General features: G+C 43.9%; 1 protein-coding gene across 1 annotated transcript; it reads right to left on the reverse strand.

Moving 5' to 3' along the window:
• LOC126532472 (beta-hexosaminidase subunit beta-like) lies at positions 1-27,898 on the reverse strand. Its single transcript, XM_050180153.3, has 6 exons — positions 27,430-27,898; positions 13,231-13,346; positions 6,621-6,731; positions 5,482-5,583; positions 2,698-2,806; positions 1-221 (listed from the first exon to the last, which is right to left on the reverse strand). Exons 1-6 carry the CDS (start codon positions 27,896-27,898, stop codon positions 1-3), a joined length of 1,128 nt encoding a protein of 375 aa, XP_050036110.2.

Raw genomic sequence — 27,898 nt, forward strand, 5'->3', positions numbered from 1 at the left:
TTAGCCTTCGCAAGCGTACCAGCAGTCGAGGCCTAGCTCGTCGCCGCCCAGGTGCAGGTAGTCATCGGGGAACAGGCGTGCCACTTCTGCCAAAAGCCTATCCAGGAACTCGAACGTAGCATTCTGTGTCGGGTTGAGCGAGCCCACGCTTCCGCTGCTTTCTTCCTCCTCACAGTTGGCCAGCAGGTGAGGGAACGCCCTGCCCCACGACTTCGTGCGACCTATGAGGGCGAAGCGAACAAGAAATAAAGAAACAAGAGGGTTCAGAGCCGCATTGTATGCATGCACAGTTTTCCCAACAAAATGGTGCCCGTTCACTCAGGAATGAATGCACGCGCAGACTCTTCGCATGCCTCACCCCTTCGGTTAAAGCATATCGTTATCATCTTCTCCCTCTTGACGCTGTGATTTACATTGCTCAAAGTTGGGCTATTAGTTACTGGAATTAGAAGACCCATGCCCTTCCTGTGCATTCTATCTTGGTTTATTTTACTGATCGTGCATATGTATGCCCCTTATAGGGGATTGGCCAAGAGTCGGATGACGTTTTAAACATTCGTCTTTGTACCACGCTGTAACCACGTTCCGAACACTTAACTAGCTTCTTTTTCAACATATTGGTCTTAACAGGCGCCCTAGGACTGTCGTGCTTGTCTGGTTAGGTCGACGTCGTTTCGACCTGCCCCTGTCACTGCCAGCCACATACTATACTTAAAGCTAATTAATAATCAGTTCCGTAGCATCCCACTTCAATTTTTCTTCAACGGCGAAGCTTCTTGTCTGGGAAATTTGTGTGGGTTTTATTTGAAGATTCGCCGTACTCCTGGCTGGATGACAATTTTTCCTTTTCGAACACGTGTATCTTAGTTGCTAAGAATATTTATGCACAAAATAGGTAGTATACAAAACCAAGGAGCAATGATATCTCCAGGTCCGCTGATTTTGAAAGTTCACAGAACTTAATAAAAACTGGTGCTTTGGCAAAAGTAGCATCTGCTACCGCGCAACAGGCGGCAATAATTTTCAGCTGACTAGGTCACGCGATCTGGCTGTGTAGTTGATTCGTTTCCGCTAGAGAACATTACTGCCATAGTGGTGCCGCTTCCCATTGACCATGGTCTTTCGCACTTGCTTTAACATCCGCTGATATCAGAGGAATAGAATAAGATTCATTTTCGATTCCTCGGAAGCCGGCGGGGAGTTGGCCTTCTAGATTTTTCGTTCATGTGTCTCTGAAATATACACAATAAAATTATTACACCCTAATGGCTTCGGCAGCCTGTAACAAAGACACCACAATTAATCAGAAGACAGATTTTTTTGAAGGAAAGCACCGTGCAGAGGTTCAAGTGTTCTAATTTCGTAGACGCATTACTAGCAGTAGCGAGCCTCAGTAAGTGTATGATAATTACTAAAGCACTCCGTAAATTTGTTACCATGATTTGAAATTTTATTTTAAACATGCTGTAAATACGAATATGGAACAAGCCAATGACCTAGGCATCTCCACTTGCTAGGTATCTTGAACTATAAGATCAGATTAGAGATGGTCATCCTGCAACTCTATCCCAAAATGTGTTAATATTCCACGCAGCTTCGTTCAGCATTGCCACAAGAAAGCTTTTTCGCAAATTTTTAGCAGGAGGAACGCCAGTGCATTTCTGCACAGGTTTACAACATATCTCGGCTCTGGGACTTGACACAAAACTCCTTATAAGTGCAAGTTTAGAGCACTGGCTGACTTCCATTCCACAATGCAACCTGTGCGCCTAATTAATTAAAAGCCGGCTAACCATTCTTGGCGTAAATTATAGGGTTTCAGTGACCCCACGTATTTACAAATGTCCACCACTGCTATAAGTCCGTTGCAGGAAAGACACATTATCCGTACCGCAGTGTCATAGAAAAAGGCAAAGAGGAAGCTTCGCTTTAAACAGATTATGCGAATACACATGTGTGCGCCCCAGAGTATTCATATGCATTGACTGTTTACAAGAGTAATATTTGGAATGTAGAACAGCCCTCGAAAATAGGAGGACAAAGAAAAGGTAGGGTCACATGCGCTTTGTCAGCGCGTGTCACGTCCATTTTTTCTTTCTCCTCGTATTTTTAACTGTTGTTTCACACTCGAAACGAGAGTATACCAACCCGTCCGAGTTGCGGCACTTTTCAGGTACGTTTTAGCACAACTGCGAATTGCTTTCATGAGAAATGTGCTTGTTCATTTAAAAGTTATTTAACGTTACGCTTAACCTACGATGAATACGTTAATGGCATGAAATGTGCACTATATGTTGTTCTATGGCACGTTCTCCCATTCCTTCGTGCAACTGTTCCTTTCTTGATTCAGTGGTTTAGCCGTTCTTAGAGCTTAGCCATAATAATTGCCTCCCGTTTGGACATCGCTGCTAGTACTGTCATACCGAGAGAGGCTCATACGGGCTACTTAGAGGCTCAGTGGCTTCGGCTTAGGCCCAGAGGCGCAGTGCTTCTTATGCATTGTGCTCGCTGGCGATATGCTTCAATGACCGTTCGGGCTGCACATGTGACTCTTATATTGAACAAGCACACGAACAAGGTAGTCACGCAACTAAATTAATTACTGAGAGAAAGCAATGCAGCTCGGAGATATTATTTCTCTCAGGTAATAAGAAAACTCACGTTAAGCATTCAGATAAGCATCCAGACAATACTTGCCGGGGTTGCCCAGCTCGGGCACTATCCGGATCCCTCGGTCCCTGGCCTCGTTGATGACCCGGTCAACGTCCGAAGGCTGGTACACCAGTGTCTCCGGGTTGTACGCCCCCTGAGTGGGCGGTGAATCGAAATAAAGAAAAAGCTTTTAAAGAACAAGTATCTATCACGGCCAAACAAAGGGGCAGCAGTATTATGGAGACAGAGGAAAATGTTTAGGCTACGCTGGTTTAGCCTTTTATAGGTTTCAGTGTGTTTTGGTGAGTAATTAATTGCTAGCGTGCAGAGTTGTTGGAAGAGGCGTGCCGATTGATTCACTGAAAAATCTTTCATATTTTAGTTAATTTTGCTTGCAGTGAACAGTTCTCAGTTAAATCTACTACTCTACTCTCTACTACCGCTTTCTCTGCTTTTGTTTTCATGGGCGGGAGTTGATTAATGACAACGTGCTCAATCACAACATAAAAACTAGCAAGGTAATATGATGGAATATTGATACATTATTCAAATAGGTAAAGTACAATGTATATGAGCACTAAGAATAGACTGGACTGACGGGCCCTCTATCCATTACATGCTTTATATGCTCGTTCATTACCTATCAAAACACCTTATGACCTTAAATTTCTGACTTCGCACTTAGCGTTCGCTGCACCTCCTATACCAGTACAGATATAATGATTTATAATTGACAGCTAAATATACCTTTCGTACTATTTAGCAGATAATGCAATTACGGGCTTTTACTGTAATTACTACCTGAAATTGGTTTAACCAAAGAATATAAAATTGAGGACGATGAAAAGGTTTTCCTAGCATTAGAGAAAGCAAATATCTAAATCTTAGTAAGGAATGCACCGATTTTCAGTAAATAAATATATTAGCAGGCTCAACTTCAATTGCCATATAAGTATGCCAGGTATTGAGAGTGTGGCAGAAAAGGGTTCTTATATTTTACAGATTTCTTCCGCAGCGAAATGTTAATATTTTCCCGAACCGTTCTAAACTAATGCAGCGTGCAGAGCATGGTATTGTATGTTTTATTATGCTGTCGGACAAGTTGACTGAAAAACTACACGTAACCAGTGGCCCCAGGGACACATAGTCAGTCATCTTCAGGATCGACGCACATTTTAGACTGCACTATATTCGGGCTGCTTAATGCGGATAGCGACGTTGGTGTGTCACACTGACACTGTATATCCCTCGTAGGAACTGCAACGAGCCCGGCGGCAACGCGGCGTAGACTCCCACGCTGCTTCGAAGCCACGCGCCGAATGCCAAGGTAATGTCCCGTCTGAACAGAACCAGCCGCTCAATCGTGTGCCTTCTCTATCTTCTGCATTTTCCCAGCCGCCAGTGACAAACACCTTTTCGCCGAGAGAGAGCTTCGACGCGAGGAGAACTACGCGTGGAGGGGCGTAACTTGAGCAGGCTCGATTCCCAGCCTAGTTGTGCCATACAGAAAGTTGGCGTCGGGGAGGTTCGTCGTAGAGCGACAGACACCCAGTGACCCTCGGGTTAGGCCTAAATTTTTGTACTGCAATATATGCACGACGACCGGCACAATGTAATGCCCAAAATTGTCGCCAGATAGTCACCGGATAGGTGTTACAAAAACTGGACTGAACACGCCAAGAATGCTTCGCATTAAAACAAAGTACGCTACTTCATTTAGAAGTTATCGCAGCATATAATGAAGCTTCCTTTGTGTAACCGAGCAGTCGTCACGCCAGTTACAATGTGCCGTCTTGGACACGCCCCCAGCCTTAAGCACATGTTAACCTTCAAGTAGTATAAAGAGAAACGACCAAATTACTTTCCAGGTGTCCCATTGGCTAAATAGACGTGTCTCGCATAAAAGTGATGAATATGACTCGATGTTCGAGGAAAAATCTATTTGTCACATAAGAACAAGTAAGATTACAATGCGCACATCACGAGTAGTCTTCCCTTAAAAGTAAATTCTGTGCCCGTTTTCATATTGCTTATGGCTGTACTCTAAAGATTGCATATAGCTTTCTCACAAAACGAGGGCCCAGAAACATTAGAGTGCTCATTTAATAGTCCAAACTGCTATCAGTGATATTGATAAATGAAGTAACAATGAATGACCAATTAGAAAGCCAACGCCAACAGCAAATGGAAGAAACTACAGTGGAATTTGACGTATTGGTGTAATAATATTACGGCAATATTAGGAAGAAATAGGATAATCATGCCAATGATTTGACGTGCTCAGTGCATTATTTGGTTCATACCTTCTATTCCCATTAAACTACCATTTAACATGTGTTAAAGCCTGTAACCTTTGTTTCAAGGCACACGGAAGGCGAAACAATGCGAAAAACATGCTTTGAAAACGATTAAATCACCCTTTTTCACGCAGTCAGTCGTATTCATACTCATTAAGAAGAGACGGAATGTGCCGTGTAAATGCAATCTCTCGGTTTTTTCAGCACCCGCGACGTTTAAACGTCTTTTTTTATTTCAAACAAACTACGGAGTTGGTCGATGCTCTTATAGCCGCAGTCACAAGGTAGTCGTGAATACCACGTTTGATGAATTACAACTTTTGTGCGGCCTAAATTATGGAAAGTAGAATCTAACCATATATTAAAGCAGTTCTACTCCTTAACAGTTCGCCCTATGTGTCCGCCGCACGTATCGATGCCTTGTCGTTGCTATTCCTACATCATTCCTTGGGGAAAGAAGCGCTACATCAAAGCAAAAGGTTAGAATGTGCAGCAAACGGTATTAAGGTTCTGCAGTATCGGCCTGACCCACCTTCAAGCTGAGGTCCGGGAACGCTTGGCTGACGAAAGGAAAAGAATATTCATCCACGATCCGCCAGTGAAGCACGTTCATCTTGTTAGATGCCATGGCGTCCTGTACGCGAAATGAAAATGGAGCACTGCGACAACCGGCGTGCGGTCTCCGACGAAATGCAGCGCAAGAAATGGCGCTTAAGAAACTTCCATAGCTCAGTCTCATACCTAAACGAACATGTTGGAGTGCCCCGGCATAACGTTGCGTTCACACATTTCAGGCATAGCAGAGTACCGCCAAGTCAATGAATGTACGTTTCTGTCGAATCGGGATGGCCGGGAAAGTGAACAAAGCCTCGGTACTTTTGCTAGTTGAATATTTATAAAGCCTGGAACTTCTGTGTGCCAGTCGAACTCTTGACAGCTTTCAGCTTTTTTTTTTTTATGAACAAGACTAAATATATGCTGCGATATAGATTTCACAGAATTTGAACAAGTTTGATCAGTGGTCCGACCGCACCTTGAGTGACACTTCAAGAATAAAGCGGCAAGTGCCTTTCAGAGGGAAGATGTATGCATGCGCCAACAAACCGCCTTATCCCACTGTCCTGCCTCCTCCCTTGTCTTTTCAGCCAATGTCTCCAAGTTCGCCTGTAAGATTCCTTGCGGTGAAACTTCTCACCCTTCTCTGCGAACCTGCCCAGTGTGAAGGAATCAACGGATCCATAGAACTTCCGCAGCGCGATTTCCCGGCAGTTGCGGAAACCTACAAACTTGGAATTGCGGGAGTTGGCAAATAATAACCTATCACATATATAAATAAATAAATAAATAAATAAATAAATAAATAAATAAATAAATAAATGGTAATTTCTTTCTAATAGTGCCTTTACAAACAAACCTGCTTCAGTGGTAAGCATTGTTTATTCCCTCACTTGGCGATTTAGGATGCTGGCGAGTGTGGTACCGCTAAACGGGTGGTTTCCTGTCTTCACCTGGTAGATTCTGCAAAGTCGCTGTTTCTTGACGCGCGGAGGGGTACATGGCATTCGCACTATGCTTTTTCGGAAGAACTCGTCAAGTATTCCTGACTTAAAATCGACCATAGCTGCAAATGACCATGCGCACAAGCGCGTATGACATAAAAAGGGCACTCGCCAGTGCTTCGACGATGGTAGCGACGGGAAGAAAATGGCTGCCGGTGTTCAGGAGTAGACCACGGTGCGAGAATCTGGGAGCGTCCACCACCTCGCTTTCATTGACCCAGAACTGCAAGTACATGGAAGCACAGTTTCCACCGCCGTGGTAACCATGAAGCCAACGACGAAGTCATCTTCAATCGTTAATCTTTACATGAGACGGCTGCCATGTTCTTGCTGTTCCTGTCGGCATGTTTAATCGTTCCGATTTATGAACGTCTCCTCTAAGCCCGAAGCAATCAGCGCTATACCCGCTGCGGTTGGTTAATAACTATGGTGTTGGGCTGCTAAGCACGAGGTCGCTGGATCGAATCCCGGCCACGGGGGCCGCATTTCGATGGGGGCGAAATGCAAAAACATACGTGGGTGCTTAGATTTAGGTGCACCTTAAAGGACCCCAAGTGGTGAAAGTGTCCGGAGTGCCCCACTACGGCGTGCTTCATAATCAGATCGTGGTTCTGGCACGTAAAACTCTATAGTTTATTAATAATTAGCCCTATTCGTTAACTTTACTGATTCTCGGCGCTGACCAAGACAAAGCTTGTAAGAAAAAAACACACACAACGCATTACGACGCAAGAAAAGCCAGTACTAAAGAACACTCAGCGTCAGGGTGGGCTTCATAGTCCTGTAGACATAACCTCGTATCATTTGTCCTCGTCTTTTTCTTTCCACAAGAACACCACTGCTAGTATGTCTGACAAGCTATCTCAATCAAAAGCTCTGCTAGAGCACACAAAGGCCCGAAGAAAGGAAAAAGGCTAGAAGGAAGGTCACGAGATCTTTTTCAAGCCCAGTTGTAAAAAGTGTAAAAGAAGGATCACGGGAAAAGGCCGTGCCTGCTGCGACCGGGTACAAAACGTCAACGTTCACCCATGAAGTTACATCCTATAATGTCACATCCGTCTGTTTGCATAGAGTTTACCTTTCGGTACCGCTCGCACTGTGAGGTGTTCCGTATTCCGTGCCCACTTACAGTGTAATTTACATTTCCACTCTATATACGTGTAAAGAAAGGTTGAGGCTGTGGCCTGCTTGATGCGTTACGTCTAAATTATTTAAGTTATGGTGTTTTACGGGCCAAAACCACGATACAATTATGAGGCACACTGTAGTGGAGGACTTTGGAGATCTGGACTACCTGAGGTTCTTTAACGTGCACATAATTCTAAGTACACGGGTGTGTTCGTATTTCGCCCCAATCTAAATGCAGCCGCCATGGCCGGGATTCAATACCGTGACCTCGTGCAGCAGCCCGACACCATAACCACTAAGCAACCATGGCAGGTTGCGTTACGTCTACTGCCATACTGCCATATCTGTCATACCGCCACACCTGTCATATGTTACCATTGTTACATTTTCCTAAACTTTGTAGAGTGCTGAAGTACATAACATTACATAGCAACGAGCTGTGTAAATAGCGGCCATATAATGTTTAAAGACCAGTGTGATGGTCTTCTCATTACATAGCAAAGAGCTATGTAAATAGTTGCCATATCATGTTCAAAGACCGGTGTGATGGTCTTCTCAAGAGAGGTTGAGGTTAAGTTCCTCTGGAGATTTTTTTAGAGAGGTAGATTTCTAGGAAGAAGTCAGACAACAAGAATATACCTATGCTGCCCTGGGTTGGAGCATTTAACTGTGGAAAGGGTGTATAATACATCAGTATTTTTCACATGACACGAAGAAATAACTGAAATATGTAAAATATTTTAAGTAGTATCAATGAGTAATTGCAAGCTGTGCACACCTACACCCAGAACGCAGGCCATCAGCTGCTTTGTTGGAGCTTCTAGTGCATTTTCAATGTCAGAGTAATTTTTGTCTGCCTTTTGTTCAAGTGCACTCCTAGACAAAATGGAATGATTTCTAATTGCAACTGAACAGCAGCTTCAGCTTGGGAGACTAGCGGTACAGCACGTTTTATAACATTAGCCCACACTTGGTATCACCACTTGGAGCAGAGACCTGTTTAAATATGTGTCACCTTTAAGATCTTGATTTTGAGTGTGAATTCACAAAAATCTCCAGCTCACTAAGCTCCTAGAGATTGAAATGATATATAAGTTGTCATTTTATTCACTACGGTTGTACTTGGCTTATTTCTAAATGGGAGAGTACTTCTGTAGATGTTTGACTCGCATACTCCTGTGCATGCATCTGTATATGATAAGACTCAGCTACTCTTTCTGCACGATGATCTTTGTGTATCATGACGATATTTGTGAAATCCGGTGGACAACCACAAGAATGACAATGGCTCGACAGGTGGTTCACCTTTCTAGGAGTTACCGTGTTCCATAAGGAGGATGCATGCACCCTTCTGGCCAATGTACACATTACAACATTAAAATGAGTATATAAACAACACCAACACCGTACAGCACAAATTATATATTTGCCACGTGTAATTAAAGCTACATCAATAATTTACCTCACAATTGGGACAGCAGTTGCAGCACAACACGTGTATTTACTTTAAACAATCATAAATACGGCAGGAGCTTGGCATATGCTTGAAACTGCTTTCGTCATACTCAATCAGTCAAGGCTTCCTTTTGGCATCACATACTCTATCGCTTTTCTTTTTCTTTGAAGTGATGCACCGGCAAGGTTCGTGCCATGCTCTCCGACCGTTATTTATCTTTGTTCGCACCTTCTGAAAGCACACGGGTATGGCCCCAAAACAAGGAGCTAAATCGCCATAGTAACGGTGTCCGATATACTTCAACGCATTACATTGCCTAAGTGTCGTCGCATAACTTACTGTATCGCGGCAAAGCTGACTTCATGGAACCAATATCATTTAACGGACCTTTGTCATTTTGCGGCTCGGCCGCGCATAAGTTCGCGCAACCACAAAACGCATACTTGAGTTGATACTGGTTGATTTTCTAGTTAAATTTCGAGATCTCCACGATCGTTACACAGAAACCGGTGAAGCTTCTCGCACTCGTACGCACTTCTAGAGGCAGCGTGGTCACCTATAGTTAAAGCACTGTGATAGCGGCGGCGACATCTGCATAAATTACTTACACAAAGTTCCTGGCAAACGCGATCAACTACGAGCAAAGGCGCTACCCAAGAACTGGTAAAGCGGCAACGGCATCAACTCAAGCCACATCAACTTCCACATAGCTACTGGGCAACACGATCAGTCATGCGCACATGCAACGTCCGCTAACCCCTACACGTGGAGAAGGACAACGGCCACACTTGATCACTTCACCTGCAGACTCTCACATAACTTCACCAACTTCACCCAGAGCTCTTGTCGCGTTAATCACTTTAGAGCCACCTATTTAAAGATAAGCGGTAATATACGAAGCGCTAAATTAAATCAGCATTTATCCAATTACCAATTACCGATCTCCAATTACCCCTATGCTGCGCGAACCGATTCAAACTTGCGTCTGCAAGCTTCCTAATTTCATTATCCCACTTAGTCTTTTGCTGCCCTCGACTGCATTTCCCTTATCCTGGCACCCATTCTGTAACCGTATAATGGTGCTCCGGTTAACTATTCTACGCATTACAGCTCCTGCACAGCTCCACTTCTTTCTCTTAATGTCGATTAGAATATCGGCTAGACCCATTTGCTCTCTGATCCACACCGCTCTCTTCCTGTCTCTTAACGTTACGCCTACGTCTTCGTTCCATCGCCCTTTGTGCGTTACTTAACTTGTTTTCGAGCTTCTTTGTAAGTCTCTAACTTTCTGCATCATATGTTAGCACCGGTAGAATACAGTGATTGTACACCTTTCTTTTTAGTGGTAATGGTAAGCTTCCAGTAACGATCTGAGTATGTCTGCCGTATGCGTTACAACTCAATTTTATTCATCTGTAAATTGCCTTCCGATGATCAGCGTCCCTTGTGAGTAATTGTCCTAGGTAAACGTATTCCTTCATAGACTCTAGAGGCTGACTGGCGATCCTGAACAATTGTTCACTTACCAGGCTATTGATCATTACCTTTCTTTTCTGCATATTGATCTTCAAGCCCACTCTTACACTCACACTGTTAAGGTCCTCAATCATTTGTTGTTACTCGTCCTCAGTGTTGCTGATTAGGACAATGTCACCTGCAAACCGATGGTTGCTGAGATATTCGCCGTTAATCCTTACCCCTAAGCCGTCCCAATTTAATAGCTTCAATACTTCTTTCATGCACGCAGTGAATAAGATTGGAGAGATTGTCTGACCCGTTTCTTTATTGTCTGACTCCTTGTCTGACCCCTTTCTTTATAGGCATCTTCCTACTTGTGGAGAATTAGGGTAGCTGTCGAATCTATGTAGTTATTTTCCAAGATATTTATGTAAGCCTCCTCTGCTCCTTGATTACGTAGTGCCTCTATGGCTGCTGGTATCTCTACTGAATCAAATGCCTTTTCGTAATCTATGAAAGCCATGTTGGGAGCTTGATTGTGCTCTGCAGATGCCTCGATTACCTGATTTATTACATTGACCTGATCCATTGTACAGTATGCCTTCCTGAAGCCAGCGTGATCTCTTCGTTGACTGAAGTGCTGTTCTTATTCTATTTGAAATTATCTTTGTGAACATTTTATAGAATACTGGAAGTAAACTAATGGGCCTATAATTTTCAATTATTTAATGTCTCCTTTTTTGTGGATTAGCATAAAGTTGACATTCTTCCAGTTCTCTGGGACCCTTAAATTCGTGAGACATTTCGTGTAAAGAGCCGCAAGCTTTTCAAGCATGATGTCTCCTCCATCTTTGATTAAATCGACTGTTATTCCATCTTCTCTTGCCGCCTTTCCTCGTTTCATGTCTTCTAAGGCCTTCCTAACTTTGTCGAAAGTTATAGAAGGAGTCTCTGTAACCTGTTCATCACTACTTTCAAAGCCTAGTTACGATTTTCTTCATTACATCTTTGTCATCTACATCTCGCTCCTCTAAGACTGTGTATTTGTTTGCAAGTACCAGCCTGAATGGGTCTGCTTTTATCCTTACTGCGTCTAGGTTGACGTGTTTCTTCTTCACCAATTTTAGCCTCTCTCTCTTCAAATTCAAGTCAATCCTAGACCTCACCAACCTATGATCACTGCACTTTACCTTACGTATCACTTCTACATCCTCCACTATGCTGGGATCGGTGGAAATACGAAATCGATTTTATTCCTTGTTTGACCATTAGGGCTTTACCAGGTCCACTGGTATGCTTTCTGAAAAAGGTGTTCATAATTCGTAGCTTATTTCTTTTCGTAAATTCTTCCAACATCTCTCCTCTAGCGTTCCTAGAAACGATGCCGTAGTTGCCAAGTGCTTGTTCACAAACTTGCTTTTCCCCCACTTTTGCATTGAAGTCGCCCATTACTACGGTATACTCAGGTTGCACTTTTCTAATCGCTAATTCATCATCTTCATAAAACTGACCTACTTCATCATCATCGTGACTGGATGTTGGAGCGTAGGCTTGTACCACCTTTAATCTATACCTCTTATTAAGTTTTAATGCGACCATTGCTACCCTCTCATTAATGCGGTAGAATTCGCCAGTGTTGCCCGGTACGTCCCTATGTTTAGGAATCCTACCCCGTATAACTTCCTATCTAGGAGTTCGCTATAGCAGAGGACGTGGACGTTAGTGATAGGCAAGGGGAAACATCCAGCTGCCCGGAAAGTTGTAGAGAGCAGAATGGAGACAGACGCAAGCTGACAGTGACGCCCACGTGACTAAGAGCTACCATTGACGAAACACTACCATTATAGGTTCGGCAATCGTATGGAAGGCCTCTTTGCAAAAAGTCGTCGCGCATGCACCCAGAAGGAAGGAAAAAATTCGGAGGTATGCTGTCAGAGAAGGTTGGCAATTCGGCGCTAGCGGCATGGCGTAATACTCCCTCTTCGTTCCTTGATGCTCAAAAGTAGCTCGTATTTATAGAGGCGTGACCTGTGGCGTTGGTAGCGAAAACAATGGCGAGTGCATACGCTCGTGTAGATTATCCACTACGTCTCAAGGCTAGAACAGCGGTGCGCCTGGCCAGCCTATGACACTGGTTAACGAAAATATGAGGTATGTGATATATGACGAAAGTGGAAATCGCCTGCATCTGCCTGCTGTCTGTGTCTCTGCGGAATGTATGTCTATGGGCGCTGGTCTTCCCGATTGAAAAGGGAGTCGCGTAGCGACGCACTGCAAAACGTTTCCAAAGAAGTGGAGCTGCACATTTAGACTGTGAAAGAAAAGCACCATCAAAGTATTCCGTAACAGCTGCAATACCTGCTCTCTGAAGAAACCACGAACGCGAATTTAGGAGATGGGATGGCATGAAGAGAATTGGCTAATGGGGGAAGAGCAAACTGAAACGGTAATCAACGGACAAGGGCGGCATGGTGGCTGACATTGTCAGAGAAAGTGGACAACATTCTCACTGCCGATTTTTATGCATATCGGAGCATTCGTCGTAAATTGACAGATGTCCGAGTCATGTTGAAAAATCTGACGGGATTTGGAAGTTATGGTTAGCAACTTATTTGAAGGAGTCAGCAATTTTAGCACTTTACATTACTGCAGTACCATAACCGAAGTATGAGGAACTCACATGTGTGGCGTTGTACCGGCGCACGAGTTGACTGAAGGACTCCAGGCCGCGCATAAGGCCCCATGCAGAGCGGGAGGTCAGTACCGACGGTTGCGAACGTGAGAGTACTAGGTGGTCTGCAAGTTATGACAGGTTTGCAAGTGACGCACAGAAATGGCGCGATGGCTACGACGTTGTGCTATAGAGCACAAGGCCGCGGGTTCAATTCATGGCCGCAGTGGTTGCATTAGGAAAGGTTTGGACTGAAAACGCTTAATTATAATAACTCTCAAAAGTAGTTTGTAGCCCTGCGGAAGCTGCAAGACTCCTTAGCGAATAAGAAAGCATAATGCCCCTTGAGATGCGTTCATCCGCGCCGCGTCGTCTGCTCAGTGCCTGCTGGTTTCGCGGTGTACGACGTTCATGCGCAAATGCCCTAAAATGACACGTCTCGCTGTAATATATATTGTATCGAGAAGAAACAAAACTAATCCTGCAACTAATCAGAAAGTTACGCTCAAAACTGTATTCTGCTGCGCAAGGATATTGCCTGTGTACGCCTCGTACCTTCGGCAGTGGGGCAAATGACCTGTGAGATAGAGTATAGATGCTTATGTTTCGGTGCACAATACTTGACCTCCGGCAGTAAAAGTAATTCTGAAGCGCTACTCTATTCGGCGCCACTCAAATCTTGATATAGAGAGGCATACCTTTTGTTCCTTTTACATCATCAACAACTAAAAATAATACGCTGCTTTGTTGTTGCTCAAATTTACAGTCTTCGTTGCTCAAATCGCGTTTTACAGTCCGGATGGTTCGATAAACGCTTTGCGTATTACCTACCTAATAGAAAATATTCAGATACATAGTCATCTGGCAACACTGGCCACGTCCGCCATGTTCATTACCGCGCAATTTCCAGCTAGCTGCACACTGTGAGGCTCCGCGATCGGTACCGTGCGGCTATTTGGCAACAGTCGCCTTGATCATCCAGCGATTAACAAACACCAAACTTCTCTGTGCTGCCACTAATAAAGGAAGCCAGGCCAGCGGGTTTTTGCACCTTCGACTACTGGTCCGGACGGCATTTTGACGAAGCATATTGATTTGAAACTGAAATTTACCCGCCGAGCCTCTTTCCTCGGTAGCGTGTGCTCCGAAAATGAGCGAAGTGCCCCGAAAAATTGCTCAATCGCTCCGGAATTTTGGCGCCAAGCCTCTAAACCAACCTTGCCTTTCAGCACAATGCCCCAGGTACGATGCGTCCACAAGCAAACGCGCCGCACGAGAAAGATCGAAGCAGTTGTTCGAGGCTGACAGCTGCATGAGCAATAAGAAGTGTGGCTTTTCCCTTCGCAGCGGAGGCTCGCTTCGAGCCTGCTGTTTGAAATTGTGCGTTAGGCAGCACAAGCATGTCCTATTAAAATAGAGGAAATACGTGATCGATAACTCCAGTGACAGGATTTGGTTCCGTGCGCTGCTTCTTTTGCCCTCCGCAGCATGAACGCATCTAGGTTCCGCGCGATAGGACGTTGCGCGTTTGCTCTTTCGCTAGCGCTCTGTACACTGCTTAATTCTCACACGGATTTTCTGCTTCGGACGCATGCACCTCGAGGACTTTAGAGTTCACAGGCGCTCTGGCTGAAAGCACAGCGCAATAACACCAGCAACACTGACAACTGCGGCTAGGCCCACCTAAATCCGGGTCTCGATACAAAGTCTAAAACTAAGAAGCCTAATGTAATTAGATACCCAAGAAAAGTATCCAAAATGAATGCACATGCGTTTCTACATCACGCTGTGCTGTCAGGCAGCGAAAGTGCGAAAGCTTTTGAGTAGAGCGCTCGGGCCATCGACCCATCTCTATCGCTGGCGCGCTTCTGCGAATAAGTACAGCAGCAACGTCCACCAACGTTGTCGCACCTCTTCCGTTGTTTTCCAGAAACTGCTTTGATGAACACTGCTGAGCTTCCTTAACTTTTTAGTGAATTCATGACAATATAAATTGGACGCATAAGTTTGAGACAAGCGCCCTCAAGCCAGCGATAAAATGTTGTACCACTCTTCAGCGCCCATATCTTTTTTTTTTTTTTTATGCAGGAGACCTAATTCTTACGCAATGAAGCATATTAATTTAAAAGCTGGATGTAGCTCGAGATTCCGGGCTCCATCCCGAGATTCCGTCGTTTGGAAAGCGCGTCATATTTTTTCGCCTACTGTGAAGTATTTAAAAGCCGGCATATCCGACAGTCTGAGGTGCGTTGTAAAATGGTACCAGTTAATTAATATGCCAGCAAACGTGAAACAAGAAAACATATATATTACATACATACATGCTGACATACACAGTAAGAAGATGGCGGAGGCCGAGTATGTCATTTGTCCCCCCCCCCCCCCCCCCCTTCACTGCTGCAGGCGGGCGCTTTCGGCTACATGCTGAAAAGCCCAACAAAACTGCAGCTGAAGCTAACTTTTCTTTCCGAATAGAGTGACCACATAAGTAATGCTTTTCTTGCTACGCATCCCCTGCTTGGACATCGGAGATTGCCTTTTGTGCCTTCTTGGGACGCCCTGTACCGGACGAAGCGAGGGATTCGCCTTACATGCTCGCGTTGTAGAGAACGCCTAGCGCAAGGCAGTACCCGCCCTAACAAATGTCAGCTTCCGCAACTTGCATCGTGCCCAGGTTTTTGGGACCACTACATCCGCATTCAAAAACACGATTAGCTTCCTACATTTAATCTGCGGCCAAGTCGGAGGTCAGGATAAAATATAATCAGCCGCGCCCAACGACTGTTGCGCCTTACGGCATCAAATCGTCGGATTATCAACTGCTGGAACTATTTAATCTCTCTCCAGCGATAGCCTACATAGCGTTGCAGTCTCAGTATCTTATCAGCATCAAAAATCAAATGAAACCTCTTGCAGGTGTAACTGTCTAATTTTATTGCGTAATCAGGAGTTATCGTAGATATGCTCATGAAAATGACCTTTGTCGAACGTGCAGAGCCATCTCAATACGAATAGAACACTGACTCGAATTTTTTCTAAAGGCATGTGTCACTTCTGATATTGATGATTTCGTTTTCAGGCTGTCTATAAATAAGAGCAAGGCTATTACTTGTTTCCCGGCAGGAGCAAAACAGCAGGTAGTTCGTATTTTGAAAAATTTGGGGCCACTTCTTGGTGACGTGTACCGAAAATCTGCACAGTGTATGTTGCTTATGTCCTTTGAGAACATTTACTGAAACGTAACTTTTTATCTATTTTTATGCATTATAAGCACCATTTAGTTGTTTTGCCTCGGTATCCTCGGTAATATATATCTAAATGCGGGGCACGGTGTTTATATTTATTCGAAGGACGGATGAATGTTCTGACTGACGAGCGATATGTGTTTATTCTGTGTAGATTCATCACAGCCTTTGTAGATAGTTGCTCATACTGCCGCTCAACGAAATGTTTCCCAGACTCCTAAAACAACAGCATGAGAGACGGTCGAAATTACGTGACATTAGAGAGAACGTTAAACGCAATGCTTTGCGAAACTTTCACTTTCTTGCTTTAAATGTTGCAGATTAGCCTACTAAACCTCCGATTTGCATGTGTTTTCGTGCATCATACGAGATTCGTAGTTTCATTCTCCGGTGTCCTTTGGGAGATAAACAAGGCATCTTGTTTATATCTGGGAAAAATTAGGGGCATGGTATGGCCAATATGTAGGCAATACTCTTTTTCCAGTAGAATATGTATGCAAGTGGTCCATAGCGATATTAGTCTGTTTTACGTGTGGCGCAATACTTACACGGCTGCGCTGGCATAACCAACTACAACTGAGGTCATATTTTCCGAACATAAGGACAACAATACGCCAAGTTTATGTGCCATGGTAAACGCGTGTTGATCAAAGACAGCGTCAAAAAAATGTAAGCCGGTGCTCGGAAGTGTCACGTTGCTGCTATTAGCTAGGTTTCCCAATGTCCCAACTGTGCGTTTCAGGTATATCGTACTTTGAAGGAATAAGCTGCATTGTAAGTGCAATGTGTCACGTAGATTTAACATTTCGGGGATGTTTAGAATCGTTACGAATAATTATTGAAGCCTCATGTTTTTTTTCTCTTTTTCATGCGTGATATATTAGTTTCCCCTGGTGTCCTCACTGAAGGAGGCAGATTCGTTATGTCCGGTGACTGTAAGGACAAGATAATGGGTGACGTGTAGGTGAAGTTCAAGACAGATGGGCAATTCGAGCTTTCGCAATAAAATGTGCATGCAAGCACTCTAGATTGTTATGAGCGTGCCTGACGAGCGGGGAAGTATTGAGCCCGCTGCCCTGGTAGAGCTACATATAAAAGCCACCTCGACCACATTTAGGAAAAATTGGTGGTACGCTATGGAAACTCTATGTGCGAAGTTAAATACGGTTAGATCAAACACAGTCTTTGTCAAAAATCTCTTATACAAGTGTTAGAGCATGTCATATGGCCGCTATCAGCTATGCTTCCCAGTGCCCCGGCATAGCGATAAGTTACATGTTTATATTTTGTGGAAGGGGTAGGGAAGACATGGTAAACGCAACGTACGACAAAATTTTTTCGTTCCTGGTCCGGTTAGCAGCGTTGCAAATTATTACTGAGCCGTCGTTTTCCTTTCCCTATCTTCAGGTGTCATAACATGTTCCGACTTGGTTTGTATGTTCTCGGAGAACTATACAAGATATTTTGTTGATACTTCGTAAAAGTAGAGGGCACATTACAGGCAACATGCAGGTAAACTTCAAGGACATGTGACTATTAATGACATTTACAGTAAATTGCGCATGCAAGCAATTCGGAGTTTTATCAATGCGTTGTGCGAACAAGAGAATTTACTCCACTGCCCCGGGAAAACTGTAATATCAACCGATATCAAATCAAGCAGAAATTAACTGGGGAATGGGGAGGAGTGGAGGACACCATGGTAAATGGTATGGCGGAGTAGGATGTGTGTTGATGAACTACTGGCTTTTTAAAAATTCCCAACAAGAAGCGCTCCAAACAAGGCAATTTTTTATTTTATTTTATTTATTTTGATTGATAACATAGTGCAGACCAGGAAGGGCACTCAAGCGTACGAGGCATATAAGAACCAAGGCAAGCAAAACAAGAAAACGCAAATATAGAAATATAGACACTATACAATAAATGCAAATAGATTTGCATAACAGAGAACATATGAGTAACGCACATCATTAGGAGAGTTCTAATACATCGTGGGCAGGGAGTTCCACTGAGACACTGTTTGGGGGAAGAAAAAAAATTTGTATGTATTTGTCCTGGCGAAATTAGAGGTTCATGCATATGCGTGATCATGACGTGTGCGCCTTGTGGACAAAGGGGTCACGTGTGCCTAGGGGTCTAAGCGTAATTCACGCTTAATTAGTTGCTGTAGGAAATTCAGGCCAAGTACCTGCCTCTGTGTCTCGAGGAAGGTAATGTCGTTTGGCATCATGGGGGAATCGGTGCGTTTAAACTTAGAATAAATGAAACGAGCAGGCTTTGTATGAATTCTCTTTATGATTTTAATGTTATGGTTAGCGTATCATCATCATCATCGTCATCATCATCATCAGCCTATTTTATATGTCCACTGCAGGACGAAGGCCTCTCCCTGCGATCTCCAATTACCCCTGTCCTGCGCCAACAGATTCCAACTAGCGCCTGCGAATTTCCTAATTTCATCGCTCCACCTAGTCTTCTGCCGTCCTCGACTGCGTTTCCCTTCTGTTGGTATCAATTCTGTAACCCTAATTATCCAACGGTTATCATACCCGGCGCATTACCTGACCTGCCAAGCTCCATGTTTTTTTATTAATGTCAATTAGAATATCGTCTACACCTGTTTGCTCTCTGATCCAAACCGCTCTCTTTCTGTCTCTCGAAGTTATGCCTAGCATTCTTGGTTCCATCGCTCTTTCCGCGGTCCTTAACTTGTTCCCAAGCTTCTTTGTCAGGGTCCAAGTCGCTGCCCCATATGTAAGCACAGGCAAAATGCACTGATTGTATACTTTCCTTTTTAATGATGACGGTAAGCTTCCAGTCAGGAGCTCATGATGTCTGCCGTATCCGATCCAACCCATTTTTATTCTTCTGTGAATTTTCTTCTCATGGTCAAGGTTCTCCGTGATTAGTTGACCTAGGTACCTGTTTAGCGTATGGATCCCATGTAATGGAAGCGTACTCTAGCTTACGTCTGATGGAAGTCAAATAACTTAATTTATTTTTTATTTAGTACATACTGCAGGCCACATTGTCGTCCTTGCAGGACGGGCAGACATTATGTACAAGGCATATACAAGATACGTTCGTATACATTCATAAAATATATAGACTTTACAAGGGTATATTGCTCACAGAAACACATATTGCTCACCAAAGATGAAAACGCAATGCCTAAATCAATCCATGGTGCAAACAGAACGATGTAGAAAGAAAGGCAAGGGAATTGCACATCAAACGCGAGGGAATTGCACATCAAAGGCAAGGGAGTTCGAGAGTCGAGGACTTGCTTTGCTCATTCAACAGCAAGGAGAACACATTCTATGCAAAAACAAAAAAGACAATAAAAACTTACATAAAACACAGGCACATGTTGTAAGGGGCGGGCAGCGAATTCCATTCCGACATAGTCCGGGGAAAGAAGGAGAACCTATAGCTGTCTGTCCCAGCATAGATAGGTGTCAGTGTATCCGGACGGTGGTGTCGTGTATACCTTGTGGAGAGATGACTTACGTATAGTGAAGGGTCCAGAGCCAATTTATGATTAATTAGATTATGTAAGAAATCTAGCCTGTGTTTCTGTCTTCTCTGTTCAAGAGAAGGAATGTCGTTAGCCAACATCAACTCTGACGGCGAATCCGAACTTTTGAACTTGGAATAAATAAAACGAACAGATTTTCTCTGTATTCTCTCAAGCTTGTTAACATTGACTTTAGTATAGGGATCCCATGCAACGCAAGCATATTCTTTTGGCCGGATATAGGTTAGGTATGTGAGTAGCTTAACGTTGGAGGGGGCATTTCTTAGTTTGTGTCGCAGAAAGGTTAGCTTTCGAAAGGCAGAAGAACATGTGTTGTCAATGTGAAGGTTCTAAGAAAATTTAATAGTGAACCAAGGTACCTGTAACTCTCAACTTGCTTCAATGGAACAAATCCCATTTGATAAGCGTACTACAGGGGATTATTCTTATGCGTTATGCGAAGAGAGACAATTTTATCTATCTTTGCAGCCATGCCCCATTCATCGCACCACAAAAATATATTATTCAAGCTGGAGTCAGCTTCCTTCCGATCATCCACGGACTTAATAGTACGAAATACAACGCAGTCATCTGCAAACAGCCTTATTTGTGTTCCAGGTTTGATGACGGTAACAGTGTCATTAATAAATAAAAGAAAGAGCAATGGACCCAGGACACTGCCCCAGGGAACACCTGAAGTGACTGGTAGATATCCCGAGTTGTGATCGTCAACTGAAACATACTGTTGGCGATTATCCAGATAGTCTGTAATCCAGGTAATATATGATGTCCGCAGGGTAATGTTGCTTAATTTTAGAATTAGCTTTTTGTGAATTACGCTATCGAATGCTTTACTGAAAAACACTGCATCAATTTGACCGTTGGCGTCCAAAGTTTTGGCAATTGAATCAATTGTTCTTACTAATTGTTTGGTAGTGGAATAACCTTTTCTGAAGCCATGTTGAGCACTTGTTAGTATGGAGTGTTCATCTAAGAATTCATTAATGCGAGTTGCGATTATGTGCTCGAAAAGTTTGCAGCACGATGACGTTAATGATATGGGGCGGTAATTCTCGAGTAATAATCGATCAGCTTTTCTAAAGACCGGAACAACTCGAGCCATCTTCCAGTCTTCGGGCACTTTCGCGCATAACAAAGATACTCTGAATAATACCACTAAGAACTTGGCAACAGTTTCGGCGTATCGCCTAAGAAACATATTCGGGAGGTTGTCAGGGCCAGGAGTTGCTTTGGTTTTTAAATTGAGTAACATAGAGACAATGTCATGGTAAGATATAAAGTTTGCCTCATGCTCTTCAAACACTGCAGAACTCAAAGATGGGCCTGATCGTGCACGGGAGAATATGCTATGAAAATAAGTGCTAAAATGTTGTGCGATTGCATTCAGGTCGTTAAGAATGGTTCTATTAACTGCAATTTCCGTAATATTGTTCTTGCTATTGCGAACGTATCCCCAAACCTTATCCGGTGCGTTTTTTATAAGGTTGGGCAATGTTTTGGAAAAATAAAAATTTTTTGAATCGCGCACGGCGCATGACAGCTTTTTTTGGAGTTCCGTGATAGCGACCGTGCGTGGATGCTACTTTTTTATTCGTTTGACTTTGTGCTTTAGTTGTACTACTCCACGCGTCATCCAAGGCGTACTTTTATTTACTTTCTTAGTTTTAGTGGGTATGAATGTATCTATGCAATGCCTGCACATTGTAGTAAACGCGGTCCAAAGTGTAGACACATCACTACCACTATCTGCAAAGCGCGTAAAACAAGTTTCCATGTAGTCAACTATGCTGGCGTCATCCGCTTTGGTGTAATCTTTAAAAGATTTGGTATGGGCAGTTTTAGGAACGGTAGTTTTGACAATGGGCAAGGAAAGTGCAATAAGGTAATGGTCAGATAAGCCATCTTCGATTGACACGGTATGCTCGGAAAAGGTTCGGTTTAAAAAAATAACATCTAATATGGAACGTGATGACCCTTGCACACGCGTGGGTTCATTAACCACTTGAATAAGATCATGTGTTAGCATAATGTCAAAAATAATGTTAGCATTTGCATCAGCCTTATTGTTTGCTTGGAGGAGCTCCCAATTCACACCAGGCAAGTTAAGATCGCCGCTCAAACAAATTTTCTTATTTTGGTAGAGAGACATGTGCTCTAAGTTTATTCAAGTAGTCTGGTGTAGCATCAGGTTGTCTATAAAATGCGAACAGCACAAAGGATTTACCCCAGCACGATAACCTAACGCATAGGTACTCTAGTTCGAGAGTATCACCGATAAGCGTGGCTCCGATTTGATCTTTAACTAGAACGTCTATACCTCCGCCTCTGCGCAGTCTATCCTTACGAAATACTTTGTAATTGGGTGAAAAAACAAGTTCATTTGTTATGTCGCTGCGCAACCAGGTTTCCATTATGACTGCGATGTGCGGATCGTGTTGTACCAAGTGAATTTCTAGGGAATCTGTCTTGTTCACCACGCTACGAGCATTAATATTCACGATACGCAGACGTTTGTACTTGGCTGAAACTGAATTGCTATGGATGGCAGGTTGGAAGATTTCTAAACATGAAAGTTCTGAAACATTGTCTGGACCATCGGCGACTCTCGTGCCTATTTCTGCTCTTGCGCGTGACGGCGGGTCGTTGGGCGGTATGGTTTTTCTGCGTCGTATCTTTTAACAGGAATTCTTTCATTTTTTTCCTCGCTCCAAATATAAGCTGTACTATTGATGTATAATTTGTCAAAAGCTAAGGAAACTTTATCACCCTTCTCGCGGTTTTCTTTCGCACTTGCCCACAGCTTCCTTCTAACTTCTCGAACTTTTCGCGAATAGTCTTCACTTATTGATATAGTAGTGTTCTTCAATTTGTGGAACGCTTTGTCTCTTGGGCTGGTATTTTGTAGCGATGCCTTTTCCGATTCTATGCTTTTTCAGGCTTTTCGCGCTTGGCCAGTGGTCACAGCGACGATCTGCCCACATTATCAACAGGATCAGGTGACCGTGTGTGGTAGATGATAAGAATAGCATAGAATAAGGCATAAGGCATCGCTACAAAATAACGGCCTTGTATCGAACAATCTCAGGATTACAGGTCGTTTCTTTTTCGTGGACGGACGACCTAATCTATGTATTCGTTCAATAGCTATCGGGTTCAGTTTGAGAAGTTCTTGGAAGATACGACTGTTTTACGACTGTTTCCAGTGATTCGCCGTTTTCACTCTCTGGTTCTGTTAGGCCAAAAATAATCAAATGAGGTCGTCTACTGTGCTTCTCAAATGCGTCTATTTTCTTTTCAAGGGTCAGAACAACTTCGTTATAATGTAAAAGCCGGTTTTGGCATAAAGTGACCTTGTCTTCAAGTTTCGATAAAGCGTCAACCTTTTTTTCAATTTCAACCAGGCGGTTTTCTTTGATATCCTTAATATCAGTTGCAATTTCCTTAGGTTGTTTCAAGATTTGAGCAACTTCGAGCCCGGGGTTAGTTTCAATGTCCCCTCCTAAAAGCAATAACTTCCGGAGGCAAAAAACATCAAGCAAGCAACACAGCCATGGGCACGGCAGCACTAGTAGAAAAGGATCGCTTGAACGGTAACACTTGCCGTAATCCTTTCTCACCTGCACAAAGAAAAGCAGAGGGTTGGACCGCAATTTTTCGGTGCCACCGTGCCCAGTGGTCGCGTATTCCAAAGGGTGGCCCGTTATACTTGTTCCGCACGGTGTCGCCCTTTGCAGAGGCTGGTTTGACCCAGCCTCTGATTTATTTATTTGACCCAGCCTCTCAATAATGTAATGCTGGCAGCTGAATTTCTCAGTTTGTGTTTCAAGAAGCAAAGCTTACGGAATGTAGAACAAATATTACTAATATATAAATTCCAGAAAACGTTATTAGAAAGTGTCATGCCTAGGTATTTATAATTTTCTACTTCCTTTAACGGTGAAGCGACCGACGTGCATTAATATTTTAAAGCGCTTTTCTTGCGAGTAAAATGAAGGCAGTCTGTTTTGTCTTTGCTCAAGGCCATGCTTGACTTATCGCCCCATTCTTGTATATTGTGTAAGCTTAGATCAAGTCCGGTCTGGTCATGTACTGAAGATATTTCCCGCAATAAGACACAGTCGTCCCCAAACAATCTAATTTGTGTGCCTGGTGTAACAACGGCGGCAATGTATAACTTATGTAGAGTAGAAACAGCAATGGCCTCAGGGCGCTACCCTAGGGTACGCCGGATGTTACGGGAAGAGAGCTGGAGTTGTTACCTTCTATTGAGAAAAACTGCGCGCGATCCGAAAGATAAGCTGCCATCCAAGAAACTATAATCTTAGGAAGATTATTATCTATTCAGTTTCTGAATCAATTTAAAATGAACTAATCTCTCGAGTGCCTTACTAAAACGCCTTACTAATGCCTTACTGAAATACCTTACTAAAAAGACAGAACAGTCATAAATATACGGTAACCTTCATAAGTTAGGCGGTGTAGTTACAATAAAATGAAACATTCATTGCAACTGCTCGAAAGAGACAGCTACACTGGAAATCGCGTTGTAATTCTCCAAGGTCGCACACATCTGCTGCCTTTTTTTGTTGTGAATATTCCAAGTAATTACTGTTGCTCTTGCAACGTTGCGCATAAGCGCGACAATACAATTACCTAAACTAGCGATACATTTGTGCTGTGGACTTAGAAACCAAGTACAATTCTTTGTTCTATTATAAAAATTGTTTGCGGTAAATGTACACTTCTTATGTGCGCTGCACTACTTCTACTGGGCAGGATCTGGGTCCTCTGTGAGGCACTCATTACCTTTTGTCCCTGCAGTATCTTGAGATTTTATATAGTTGCAAGAAACAAATGCGAATTCAAATAACCGGAGGGAGGTGAGATCGTATGCGGTTTGCTGTTTGGGGTTTTATTCCTTTTTTTTATAGGTGGGCGCGCCAGGGCACGTAGTAAACGATTATAGAGAAAGCGTTTCATTCGCTGGAATTGGTGCAACGGATTGGACCAGTTCCGCCACTCCAGGAGTAGGAATGATGTAACTCTCACCATTCCAAAGAGTTAAAAGGGTGTAGTTAACACAGGTTTCCACTCTCCGGAATGAAGTGGAAATGAAATGGGAGGCTTCCCTGTGCAACTCTATTGCGCAAACCCTGTCAAAACTTTTCTTATCAGCACTCGTGACAAAGGACCGAGGGTGTTCGCCCACGCCCATGGATCGGCTACGGCGACAAAGCCAGGCGAGAACGTAAGTAAATGTACGCGCCGATTTCCCGGGGCTATAAAAGCTGCAACTATAGAAGCGTTAACTTGGATAACATTTTAGTGCCAGCAGACGAGGAGAAAAGGAAGACGTGTACAACACATTGCGCTAACTTTAACAATTTATTCCCTGAAAGAAATACCTTTACACACTATGCACAGTAGCGCCACACCTTATCAATTCGTCAAACTGCGCTTTCCAAAGAGGCCGTTTCTTTAACAGTTCTATAGACGGAGTGCATACACAACTTCGATTACTACGATTGATAGCCTGTGCCTCAATAATTTTGTGCACATCTCTATCTCTGTGTATGACCAGAACCACACAATTACCAAAGAAAGGAGTGCAGCTGCATTCATGAAAGTGAACAGACAGATGGCCGTCATGATTTTTCACATTTAAACTACGCTTTCTTAAGCGATCATTAGGGCACCGTCCTCTCTGTCTTATGTACTTTTTACCACAGGACAGCGGCAGCTCGTATTCCACTGATTCTTCACAATCCACAAAGAGATTTCGATGTCTCTTCGAACATCCAACCACTGATCTGCGACACGGGTCTGTCAACGGACACACACTGCTAAGTTTTTCTGTAGCTCAAAATAAAAACTTTTGTGTTCACGCGACTAGCAATTTTTAAGACAGCGTGCCATCCTATGTGCGCACGGCACAACCACTACCCTTAGTTTGTTTTGCGTCTGTTCGCTTGCTGTGCCCCGAGTGCTGTTTTCTGCACGACAACGTTTCAGCAAACCCTCGGCTACGGAAACCTGCAAGGACTTCGGAAACCCTGCTGTGGACAACCGTTCCGATTGATCAAGCTTGTGTAAATCCCGCCATCGCACGACCTTCTTGCGAGCATTTCCACGACATAGGTTAGCAATGTTCCTTTTAACAAGTTTTGAATAGGCGGAGTTGTACATTAGGTATGGCTTATTAGCTAGGTCTATATATCCAGCACGTGCGTTGGTCCGAAGGTGGATATCTAAAAACCGCAGTGCCCATTCGGCGGGAGATTCAACCGTCAGTGTTAGTGGATCAAGGGGTTCATTAAAAACTTTGAAAAGTTTATCCACTGTAGAATCTGCGTACAGGTTAAAACAAGATAAATAGTCATGCACACATCATAACAGTGTAAAAACGCTGAAATCACTCAATGCATCTGAGAAGCTTTTGTTATCACGGGCTAAAAATGTCTTTAAGTGTAGGTGCCAATTACATGAACCAATGCAGACACCTAGCTTCTGAGTAAATACACCATCATTTCATTCTGCATAAGTAGAGTTAAGATAAAAGCGAAGCAAATCTAAAAGGCCCTTGACGGATAACCTAGATGAGTTTTGTAACGCAACTGCTCCAAGGTCATTAATGCACTCTTCTATGCAAACTAGTAGTTCAATAATGAGGCAAGCAGAAATACAAGTCCTTTATGTCAATAGAACATGCAGAAAAACTTGTCTGATTTTTCTTTCAGGAAATCTACCACTTCCTGTGAACTATTCCCCCCAAAACGGGTCGTCAACCTTCAGAACTCTGAGTTTTATCTTGCAAGAGTAAAATCGCTTTTTGCCAGGTCCCGTTTTTCGAAACTGTTCGAAACTGGGTGATTTGTTGAAGTTAGCGCATTGCGTTGTCAACGCGTCCCTTCTGTCCTCGTCCGCTGGCGCAAAAAAATTGTTAACCAAAATAGAGCAGCAACACGCGCAACATGCTGCAGTGCTCTAGAAGCGGTGCACGTGCTGAGCCCCGGGAGGCGAATGCTGATGATATGGCGAACGAAGCGCGGGCTGTTCCGGCTGTTCTGTTGCGAAGGCATGGAGGTTTGATTTTTATATTTCAACGATGTATTTGGCGAACGCTTTCGACAAGTGGGTAGCAGCAAGGCCACACCCTCTACACGGGAAGCTCAGCTAAACAGATATTGGACAAGGACACGACTTTGACAAAGACACGACTTTGACAAAGACACGAACAAAGGTAGTGTGAAAGCTATAAACAAGTTTGTTCGTTTGTTTGTTTTTCTTTTGCGTCCTGTGTAGTTGCGAATTTCGGGCTGCTAAAGGGTCTTAGTTCAGGCAATGTCAGTCCTAACCGACCATTCTTGTAAGAGGCTCTGTAAATTGCCTTCCGTAAATCGAGCGAACATCGAAAATGCTCACAGCTTTCATCCATGTTTTCGTGTGGGCTGTCTTCGCAAGGGCCCCTGAGGTTGACGATCAGTGCCTGCATGAGCGTGCCCCAGAGAGATGCGTCGTCGCCGTGCCTGCTCCGATCCCAGCGCAGCTTCGCCTGAGCCCGAGCTCTTGCGACGTCGGCCTCGCTCGAGTGCCGGGGGGCGCAGTCGCCGAACAGCCAGCGTTCGCGATAACGCCGCATCGCTCGCTCCACCAGCGGACAGGGCGAGTGTGCGCCTGGCCGTGGTGTTGCTGTCGCTGTCACCGAAGTCGGCGAAGGGTCCGTCGGCGAAGGGTCCGTCGACGTTGACGACACTGACGCTGAGAATGTGAAATAAAAGGTGCCCGCGTCCAGGAAGAGCACGCCGGATCCGACCTTGTGACTCTGAGGCAGCGGCCAGATGAGGCCTGCGGTACGCGCCGCCTTTCGGCCAAGGCCAGAAACGTCAGACAT

This window comes from Dermacentor andersoni, chromosome 4 (assembly GCF_023375885.2).
Source record: "Dermacentor andersoni chromosome 4, qqDerAnde1_hic_scaffold, whole genome shotgun sequence".
Taxonomy (NCBI): domain Eukaryota; kingdom Metazoa; phylum Arthropoda; class Arachnida; order Ixodida; family Ixodidae; genus Dermacentor; species Dermacentor andersoni.

Bases quoted from the DNA above. Each gene is read 5' to 3' on its own strand.
- LOC126532472 (XM_050180153.3), bottom strand. From the start codon at position 27,898: ATGTCTGACGTTTCTGGCCTTGGCCGAAAGGCGGCGCGTACCGCAGGC. The intron at 5,584-6,620 runs GCGAGTGCCCTT...TTTCGCGTACAG, and splicing joins CTACCATCGTCGAAGCACTG to GACGCCATGGCATCTAACAA. The intron at 2,807-5,481 runs GTGGGTCAGGCC...CCGCCCACTCAG, and splicing joins TCCCGGACCTCAGCTTGAAG to GGGGCGTACAACCCGGAGAC.